The 11090-nt window shown below is 35.2% G+C and overlaps 1 protein-coding gene across 1 annotated transcript; it reads right to left on the bottom strand.

Moving 5' to 3' along the window:
• Nucleotides 1-15: 15 nt before the first annotated feature.
• On the bottom strand, nt 16-2886 carry LOC136999664 (uncharacterized). The gene has a single exon (XM_067354142.1). The coding sequence runs from the start codon at nt 2802-2804 to the stop codon at nt 1026-1028; it is 1779 nt and encodes a 592-aa protein (XP_067210243.1). The 5' UTR covers nt 2805-2886; the 3' UTR covers nt 16-1025.
• Between the last annotated feature and the right edge of the window lie 8204 nt (nt 2887-11090).

Here is an 11090-nt window from a genome sequence, read left to right as displayed (position 1 = left end):
TTTTTTTTAATATAATATATTTTTGAAAGTACAGTTCTTTGAAAAGGTTTTTTATGAAGAAAACTTTTTTTAAAAAAACAATTTTTTGGAAAGATTTTTTTATGAGGAAAACTTTTTTTTATAGAGAACTTACTTGAAAACTATTGGTGGCATAGAACCTTAAACAAATAAGCAATTGAAGAACTGGTTTAATAGGAAGACCTCTCATATCAGGTTTTGTTAAACCATCTATAACCAGAGGCAGTAATCCATGCATAACAGCATTTTTTGAAAACCTATATCTTATGTGAAATTCCTGTTCATGATAATGTGTAAATGGATTTATCGCATCACGTACGTATCGTTTTTCACGTATTATGCATATGTCGTTATTTTCTTCATCAGAAGAGGTATCAGAATCAAATAAATTAATATCAAATTGGCCCAATATATTAAATAATGCCATAATGTCTTTACCTAAAATGTAAATAACCTAAAATAATCTAAAACCTAAAATAACTTACAATAATAAATATGTATAATAAATAATTAATATTAGTATACATTAACATATATAAAACGAAATATTTACCTTAAATATTATTTTATTAATTTACAACACTATTTACGATACTATTTTTTATTTCACAATTATCTTAAGACCACTATTTACTAGACTTGACTAAAGCTTGCTTAAGATGTGGCTTGAGCCATGACTGTGCATCTAATAATCTTAAGTCGTACTTAAGATTTGACTATGAAACACGTTTTACTTTGTTAAGCATGGTCTCAAGTTCCAGCTTTACATTCGGTCTTTAGCAATATCTATGAATCAATCATAATCTTAAGCATTAGCTTAAGCTTGTCTTGAAACTCAAGAAACATCTATGAATTCCGCCCTTATAATCATAACTTCAATCTTGCTCTTTAGATAAATTTTAGATGGACTTGTACAGATCTCTTTAATAATGTTCTGTTTTTTGAATTTTACAATTGTCGGGACATCACACCACCCCCCTTAAGTAACAAATACCGATAGTACTTTACTAAGGGATTTGTTCACTTCCATCTAATTTAGCCCGTAAATATCGAAACGAATAGACTATGGGTATGGCTTGTGTAAGTTGTGCGTGTGTTTCTGTTGGTTGTGCATTTATTATCGTTGGCGTATTGTGTGTAGTTTCATTCGCAGCGCTCTCGTTTACATGTGTTTCTTGCTTTGGTTCTGATTGGTTCTGTTTTTTGTTAGCGAGATATAATAACAAGTGTGTGAAAAAGCTCCAAATTGCTGCTAGTAAATGCAGACTACATCCATATGCTGCATGTAGTGCATAACCATGAATTAGAGTATCGAATATTATTTTGATTAACCTGATTATTATAAATATTCCAAATATTCCGGCCGTTGCAGCGCCAAAAGTAGTAAATCCGTTCCATATTTTTGACAAAGTATTATTGTAAATTTTATTCAAGGAATTTTCATCTAACAAATTTTGTAAAGAAACGGTATCGGAAGGGATTGATTGTCCTGTAAAGCCTCGAGCGATGGTATGTAAAACAGCGCTTTTTTCAGCGGGGAACATAATATGATCTCTTAATTCTTCTAAGTCTTGTTGAGAATAAATACCGCTAGTAGCCAAAGATTTGGGTGCCAAGTATTTCCAAGAGAGTTTTGTTAATGGTTTAATTTCCTGTGGCGGTGTTGTCATAGCAGGTGTTGGGTTTAGCTGTATCCAGTTTTCGTCAATATTGTAAAATATTGGAAGAAGGGAGTTGCAGTCTCTAAGTGTATGATGTTTAGTAATGATTCGTGATTTTGAAGTCATGTATAATGAGGTGTTTTTGAAAGTGATCGGTAGTTTTGTATGACAAGTGTTTGATTTTCGGACAGTTACTTTAATAGGTATACATTTAATTACATGGATCGCCTCTCCAGCTGTGACTGCCATATAGCCAGGCATCTTCATAAGCCTGAATGCAAACTCATCAGGTAATATTGTTGCTAAAGACAAGGTATTTTGAATTACCTGTTTCTCCAGTTCACATTTTTGCAATATTATGTCCTGGTAAAGAGAGGTTATCTGATTTCTGATATGCCTCTCCACATACACAAATTTTGAGTTTACATAGGTGAACATGTCCAAATTTGTTACGGCAGTCTTTGACATTGTCTTAAAGATGTTTCCTTTCTCAGTCTCAAAGATGAACAGTTTGGGATGTTCTGTTCCAAGTAATGTGTATCCGCAAGTAGTATGTTTACGTGTTTGTGTAAGAGCAAAAGTCGTGTCCTGTGTCTCTAAACTGAATATAATAGTGTGTTGTGCGCCTAACAACCCTTGAAACTTGGTAGCAGTCTCTTTAAATAAAACATCATATGCTTCAAACCCGCAAGCTGTTATTGGCATGCTTTGCCAAAACGTATATCCATCATCCGAGTCTACACAGGTTTCTTCGCTCAAATCGCAAATTGTGCCAGATTTTAGTATTATTTTTCCTGCGTTTAGTTTTACTGATACATAAGCGGTTTTTAACAATATTTTTACTGTGGCTTGAACTATTACATCATCCCAGGTACCGTAATAGTCTGAATATTGAACGCCCTTACAAGTTCCGTCTACTTTTATCTTTCCTGCTACAGTGACACTACGATAGTAAGTATTATTAGGTTTTAATCCGTCTATAATGTCTGATTCTCCTATCCTGAGAAGCCCTTCCCTATGCATTTGAACGCATCTACTGCGTGATGTTTCTTGTAAGTAACTGGCGTATCCATTATGCACAGCTGCAATATGAGAGTGCATGCCGCAGTGGTATATGGTTCGCATGATCTCAACTTTACATTGTATAACTTCGGTGTGTGTGTAGCTGGCTAATTGTAGTAATTGTATATATGAAGTCGTAGTTATCGGTGTGTCTATATTCAAATCGCATTCACCTGATCTTAGTAAAGAAATTGTGGTTACGTTGAGGTAGCTTCCTCCGCAATTGCATGCAATAATGGCGTTCATACCAGAGAGCAAGGTTGAAGTCAGTAGGATGGCAAAACTTGCCTGTGAGTAAAATATTTTAATTAATACAATGAATTGATAACAATTAATAATTAATGATTTTAAATGGTTAACTAATGATATCATTATAACGCGTTTCTATATTCTTTTTATACGTAGATCCGGGAATCTGGGCTGTGTTTACAACTTAAGTCATGATTAATTATCACTTTCCTTTATCCCGGTTCAATTGTATGCGCAGATTTGGATAACTTTAGTTTATTAACATGTACCACGCGTGGTTTTCCTTTAAAGTTAATTTTTACATTGTTCATAGGTAACATTTCAACGATCTCGTAGGGTCCCGAATATTGATCAGAAAATTTGCCCTTCATGGGTTCTTTTAATAAATAAACCTTATCATTAATCTTGAATTTTTGGACATTTATTTTTTGATTGTAATATTTTTTACTTTTTTCTTTTGATTTTATTAGATTTCCCCTGGCTATTTCTTGAGATGATTTTAAAGTATTAAAAAGGTTGGTCAAGTAATCTTGATAAGGTAATTCCATATATTCTTCTAAAATAGAGGTAGAGGAAGGTACCCTAGGGATATGTCCAAAGACCAAAGCGTATGGTGTATAGTTAGTTCCTTCATGCACAGAGGTGTTATAAGCGAACATAGCTGTCATTAAATGTTCGTCCCATTCATTATTATTGTTAGTATACATTTTTAAGTATTCTGTTAACACGTGGTGTGATCTTTCGATCGAACCATTCGACTGAGGATGGTAAGCGGTGGTACGGCACTGTCTAATTTTGAAATGTAAAGCGATTGCTTTCATTAAAGAAGTAAAAAAGGTAGGAGCCTGATCGGTTAATAATGCTCGCGGGGTCCCATAGATGCAAATAAAATTTTTTACAAATGCTTCAGCTATTGAAATGGAATCTGCCCTCATCAAGGGTGAAGCTACTGAATATTTTGTTAAAAGATCCTGTATGGTTAGTATGTATGAATTATTATTTTGTGTAGTAGGCAAAGAACCCATAATATCCATTGAAATCTTATCGAATGCGGCTCCCAGAGTGTCCGGTTATCAACATGGGCTGTTTAGTCTTAACTCTGGTTAATTTTTTGATTTGGCATTTTCGGCAATTTTGAATATAGGTTTGTATGTCCTGTTCCATTATAGGCCAATAAAAATTCTGACGGAGTCTATTATAAGTTTTATTCACGCCTTTATGTCCTCCTACTTTTGTTGCATGTTTCTCATATATTAAATTTTCCCTCTCGCTTATCTCAGGAAAACGTATCAAGGATTTGCAGATTGTTAGTGTTATTGGCTGATCGAGTAAAAATCTTTTTAAATTTCTATACACAAAAACCCATGGTATGTTGTCATAAAAGTCTGTTTGTGCTATACTAACAGAGGTTATTTGTAGTTCTTGAATTACGTCAGTTAAAGATCTCATGCAATTTATTATTTCGTCACGTTCAATTTGGATGTGTTTATTTGCTTTGACCGCGAGGGCTACTAAAATTTTGTTACTTATGTCGGTTACGCGGGCTCTCCCGATAGATAGATTACTATATTGCGGAAGTTTATTTGCTTTTTGATAGTCCTTAGAACCCTTATCGAAAGATGTACCGTCTAAATTTACAAAAATGATATAATTATCTTTCTGCATTAACAAAGAGTCGCGAGTCTCTCTTATCCTTAAAAGTTGTTCATCGTCATCATCATCAACGGAGTCGGGTTCCGTACTTGTCGATTGCTCATCATCCGAGTTCATTTCAATGTCTGAGTGTGGAAGATCAGAAAGGAGCGACGGGAGTTCGTTAATGGTTATTGGATATATCGGTAAGGCATTTTCCATTAGATTTTCCATAGCTAAAGAAGCTAAAGAAGATGTTTGGTTAGTAATTGGTAATAGAGCAGTATTATCGTATTTAGAAGCTAGGCTATAGCCTAGAAGATTGTATAGCAGTTTGATGAAAAGAAAGCGATTTATTTAAAGGAAATATCATAGCATTTGGCGGGTTTCTGGATAAAGCATCAGCGACAGTATTAGTTTTCCCTTTTTTATAATTTATCTCAAACTCATACTCGGATAGTTTTAACCTCCATTTCCATAGCCGAGAGCTTGGGTCCTTTATGGAATGCAGCCAAACCAAAGGTTTGTGGTCCGTTAGGATTGTAAAATGCCGTCCGTATAAATAGTGCTTGAAGTAGATTACACAATAGACAATTGCAAGGCACTCCTTCTCTATAGTCGAGTAATTCCTCTCCGCGCTGTTTAAGATTCTGGAAGTGTATGTTATCGGCAGATCTTTTCCAATGGATCCTTGACTTAACACACCACCAATAGCATATCCACAAGCATCTACTGTGAGGATAAAAGATTTGTTAAAATTTGGGTATTGGAGAATAGGTTCTTTACAAAGTTCGTCCCGTAAGATAGTGAAAGCCTTTTCCTGTAAGGGAGTCCATGTAAAAGGTATATCTTTTTTTAATAAATCGGTTAAAGGTTTGGCAAGCTTCGAGAAATCTTTAATAAACCTATGGTAGTACCCAGCTAGACCCAAGAACTGTTTTATATTTTTCTGATTTTTTGGTATAGGAAAGTTTTTTACTGCTATGATTTTATCTGGATCTGGTTTAACCCCCATTGAACTGATCACATGGCCTAAATATACAACTTCGTGTCTCAAAAATTGGCATTTCTCGGGTTGAAGCTGTAAGTTAGTTTCTCTTAGTCTTTGCATTAATTTTTCAATTTTTATTCTATGTTCCTCCAAGGATCTGGCATACACAACAATATCGTCTAGATAGACAAATACTTTGTTTCCTTGTAAACCCACCAGCACACTGTCCATAAGTCTTTGGAACGTGACTGGTGCGTTTTTCAGACCGAATGACATTCTTAAATATTTGTAATGCCCATACGGGATGGAAAAAGCTGTTTTAGCTCTGTCATTCGGATTCATTGGAATTTGATAAAAGCCCTGTGCTAGATCAAATATGGAAAAATATTTAGCACTTCCTAACTGATCCAAGATCTCTACTATATTTGGAAGGGGGTATGCATCCCCGATAGTTTTTTCATTTAACTTCCTAAATTCAATTACCATTCTCCATTTTTTTTCTTTTTTTCCGATCGATTTCTTAGGCACAATCCAAAGAGGTGCATTATATGGGGAAGAGGAAGGTTGAATCGTTATCTTTCAGTAATTTTTATACTTGTTTATCTATTTCTTCTTTATGGACTGGCGGGTATCTATATTGTTTAACATGAATAGGAATGTCGTCAGTGGTAGGAATGGAATGACTGGTGATATTAGAAAATTTTAATTTATCTCCTGATAAGAAAAAGCAGTCCATATTCTTTTCTAATGTTGTTTCTACATGTCTCCTCTCTTCTTCATTTAAATGACTCAAGTTTGTTAGATTTTTTAATTTATTATAACGGTGTTCAATTGCTGGAATTGTATCTTCAATGTTTGATTTATTGAAATAGCAAAGCGCAGTGGAATTAATAGGCTTAGTGAGGTCACTTAATTCAGTGGATTCAGAAAAATCAGTGGAGTCAGTAGAATTGACACAGTCAATTAAATTGGTAGAATAGTAATCTATCAAGTGCATGGGCTTCAGTCTATTATTGTGTAGTCACGCTCAGTGACGTTATATACTTTTAAATACCCTTTGCCTTGTGAATTAGTAACAAGTGCCTCACCAAGATATAATCCTTTAACGGGTTCACAACGCGGTACGTATCCTTCCGTTCTTTCAGGATTAGTAATATTAAAAGAGACTGGTAACACAGTTCGGGCTGGTACTATTATTTTCTCTTTGTTATAAAATGGAATTGACATGTTTCCAATAATCAAACTTTCTTTATCGTAATTTAGGATAGCATTATTATTTTTTTTAAATTCAGAGCCAAGAATTCTATCGCTCGGGATGGGTACTTTATCCTGCACTACGTGAAACTTTGTTATCTTACCGGCTACTGCAAAAATTACGGCTCCCTGTGTTTCGACAGGAACCTTAGTAATGTCTCTTAAAATTAATCTATCATCTAAATCTATGGGAGTGTTTCTTAAGATTTTAGACTTAATTATATTTATGGCAGAACCTGAATCAATCATAAATTTGCAATATTCTTGTAAATTTTTACAAGTTAGTATTATTTTTGGCAAAAAAAGTGGCTGCCTCCGGGTTTGCCACTATTATTGTTGCATCCAGAATAAATTTTGAGACCTGATTATTTGCGTTAGAATTATTCATCCTTCGTTTATTATTGGTTCTGCCTGTACACTTATCGGATGCGCTGTAACATGAGCCGTATCCCGGGCCGCGCTCGCTATCGGGCGGTTTTCTAAGTTTTCCGGATTCTGTACAGAGTTTCGGTATGCTAGCTTTTTGCAGTTTGATATGTTATGCCCCGGAAATTTACAGTATCGACACACATCAGGAGAATTTGGACCTGGTACACCCGGAATTAGTGGTCTAATCCAAGGGCACGGAATCAGTGTGTTAGGATTTTTTAAAATTGACTTTGGTGGTTCAGCGTGCGGTGATTCTATACTTTGTATGTCAGAGCGTAGTAAAGGAGCAGTTTTCTGCGAAAATTGACGTTCGCGTAATTTCTCTACTTCTAAATTATTTGAAATTTTGACGGCCCACTCAATGGCTACATCTAAATCGGTTATTTGCCGGTGTTCCATACGAGTTATTATATTAGACGGCAATCCATTAATAAAAGCTTCTAATACTTCTCCATCTATTTCTTCTATGAAAGTACGGCTTATGCTTTTTCCCTGACGTCTATTTCCATCCAATATAGCAAACTTCAAATCTTTTACTCTCCCCGCATATTTAAGAATTGTTTCAGCCGGCAATTTGTAAGTATTAGCAAGTTCACCTCGATATTGTGCAATTGACTTATTCGGTGCAAAAATAGCTTTTAGTTTCTCTAATAAATCGACAACACGCGTATACATATTTCCTTGAACAACTTGGTACGCATCACCCTCTAATTTATTAATAATAAACTGTACTAGCTGAGGCTCCTGTACAGAGAATAATAGATAGAACGAGCACGTTCACAAGCACGGGCAAATTGAAATACCGAAATTTTATAACCGCCATACGCAGGGATATTGGAAGCTACATCCTTTAATTTTAAAATCGGAAATGATGCTGGCACTTCGTCCTGCGCCGGCATGCTTTGATACTCTTCGTAGGCCGATGCGGTTCTTGAAGTTTCGTTCACGCGTTGTTCTAACATATTTATTTGTTCCGGCAATTTTTGTAACTGAGAGAGTTTACTTTGTATTTTAAAAAGCACTTGCATAAGTGAATTCGCGTCAATAGCTTCAGTAGCGCGTTTTTCTATTTCCTCGCGTTCGCGTAGCAAAGCTTGATGCTGTGCGCGTAATTGTTTTTCACGTTCATCGAGATGTTTTTGCCTAATGTCTATTTCGGCATCGGTTGACACCGGTCCCTGCGAGCGAGTACCGTGCGACATTTTAAATTCACAAATCACAACACAGTGGAATATAGTACTTACACTGAAATATTATTATTAAACAAAATTATTGAACGATAGATCATTATCGTATCCCACCGCTGCCACCAATTTTTATGTTACGTCTGGTCACTAGACGTGTGTAGAAAATTCTGTAATATCGACTATTAGCGCGAAATTTGAAATGCCTCCTTATTTTTTAGTCACCCTGCGTTCACCGGGTTTACTAGGGATACAGGAGGTAATGATCCATCGTATGAAAGGATATGAATAAAATCAAATAAAAATAGATTAAATTAGCTTACCTAATTTTAATTAGAAGCAAAGCCTTATAGATACGTCTTAATAATGCAGATATTACACTGCTAAATATGAATCAAATAACTCAGTGTTTTCAACTGGACAATGCAGAGAAAAATAGTATATAGAACTTAATCTGACCTAACAGTGAGTCTGCTGGAAGAGAACTGTCTCACGAGCGATAATGTACGTTGGTCCTCTTGTGGTGGGGAGTAGGCTCTCGAGAGTATCGCATAGATTTTTAATCGTCACATCGGCTTCTTGATACGTTGGAATATCGTTTGGCTGGAAGTTGATATGCAGCTCGTTTTCGTTTATAGAAGATAGCCGACGGATAAGATGGGTGTCTGGTAACCTTTTTGGACGAAGCCGACTTGCTTCCGTTGTTGCCTTTTAATCTCCCGTGAAATTATTTCATCTGCCTTTGCTTATGTTATTCTTATCTCTTCGCTTATTTGTTCAATGCATTGTTCAGTTATGCAGTATTCTTATAGCTATAATATAATTAATATTTTATAACTAATAATACAATTAACACTTATAATCATAACTTCAATCTTGCTCTTTAGATGAATTTTAGATGGATTTGTACAGATCTCTTTAATAATGTTTTGTTTTTTGAATTTTACCATTGTCGGGACATCACACTATTAATATGTTTTATTATAGCTGCGCATGATCTTTTTTCATGTTAGTATATATTACGGACAACAATATGAGTTATTATATTGAAATGATTTTATGTATGCGCATGTGCAATAAAATAAATTTTTTCATCATTTCGATAAAACTAAAATTGAGAATAACATTATCGACGTAGCCTACAGACTTACGCCGCGTAGGTCCGTGTGTACGCATTTGTTTGTGTGGTAACTCACTAAACTGACGTGTGGTCTGTGTACGCGTCATCGGATAGTTTGTAAACAAACGACGCTTGCGATTGTTCCTTGACTGAAATTTTGTCGCAAGGCTGCAATATAATGTTCGAGACGACATAGGCGTATACAAGGTGTCAAATAAATATGAATTAAATATGACAAAGTAATAAATAAAAAATATGTATATAATACTATACAGGGTGTCCCAAAGTTTGCGGCCCAACCGTCGTGTACAGATAGAGCGGGTAAAACTGAATAAGTAAGTCCTTTACCACTTTGCGAACTTTTCAATAATTAATTAGAAAATAATTAATAAAGATCCGCCAATCCGCGCAAGTATTCCCCGAGCGCCGAGCGCGCGGCGAGTAGGACCCATCCAGCATAGCATAATACACGCGCCGCTCGTGTGTAGTGTGCATAGCTAGCCAAGAGAGCGTCCCTCCCACCGCTCTGCCGCGCTTTGTATTATGCTATGCTGGATGGGTCCTACTCGCCGCGCGCTCGGCGCTCGGGGAATATTTGCGCGGATTGGCGGATCTTTATTAATTATTTTCTAATTAATTATTGAAAATTTCGCAAAGTGGTAAAGGACTTACTTATTCAGTTTGACCCGCTCTATCTGTACACGATGGTTGGGCCGCGAACTTTGGGACACCCTGTATATATCACTGAATAAAAATGTCATATACTTTTCTTATTTTTATTTCTATGTAGTAAATACAAAATAACTAATTAATCAATTAATTAATATATATAGGGCATTCTTTCTCAACTTTATACCCATGCTGCCCATTTTGATTCTAAAAATTTGATCTAAAACATATTTGATCTAAAAACTTTTAAAAAAATCCTAAAATTTACAGAAAAATGTAAGCTTTCCAATGGCGCGTGGCAAAATTATCAAATTCAATTGGATCATACTTAAAATTTCAGAAAACCAAAAAAAAATAATAAGAACGGTAATTATTCAAGTGTAGCGATTATTCATTCGACGTTTTTCTCTTCCAATTAACACTTTCGAGTACTCTGTTTATCTGTGCACTGTCACATAAGTCTAAACTAAAATGGCGGATCCAATATGGCCGCCAAAAATTTAAAAAATTTAAGAAATTAACTGATTTTTATAAAACTTGGTATCAAGGGGTTTTTCGGGTTACTGTATACGAATCTAAAGTTATCTTTCAAAAATACAAAATGGCGGATCTAATATGGCCACCAAAACATTTTGAAAATTTTTAGAAATTAACGAATTTTTATAATACTTGGTATCAGGGACTTTTTTGGGTTGCTAATAACGAATCTGAAGTCGCATTTCGAAAATTCAAAATGGCGGATCTAATATGGCAACTAAGAATTTGAAAAATTTTTTAAAGTAAGGGAGTTTTATAAAATTTGAACAAAGAGTCTTACGGCC

Source organism: Linepithema humile, chromosome 4 (genome assembly GCF_040581485.1).
Source record: "Linepithema humile isolate Giens D197 chromosome 4, Lhum_UNIL_v1.0, whole genome shotgun sequence".
NCBI classification, from domain to species: Eukaryota; Metazoa; Arthropoda; class Insecta; order Hymenoptera; family Formicidae; genus Linepithema; species Linepithema humile.
Note: the sequence above shows the minus strand (reverse complement) of the source record. Positions and strands in the feature narration are given on the sequence as shown.

Bases quoted from the DNA above. Each gene is read 5' to 3' on its own strand.
- LOC136999664 (XM_067354142.1), bottom strand. From the start codon at position 2,804: ATGCGAACCATATACCACTGCGGCATGCACTCTCATATTGCAGCTGTG.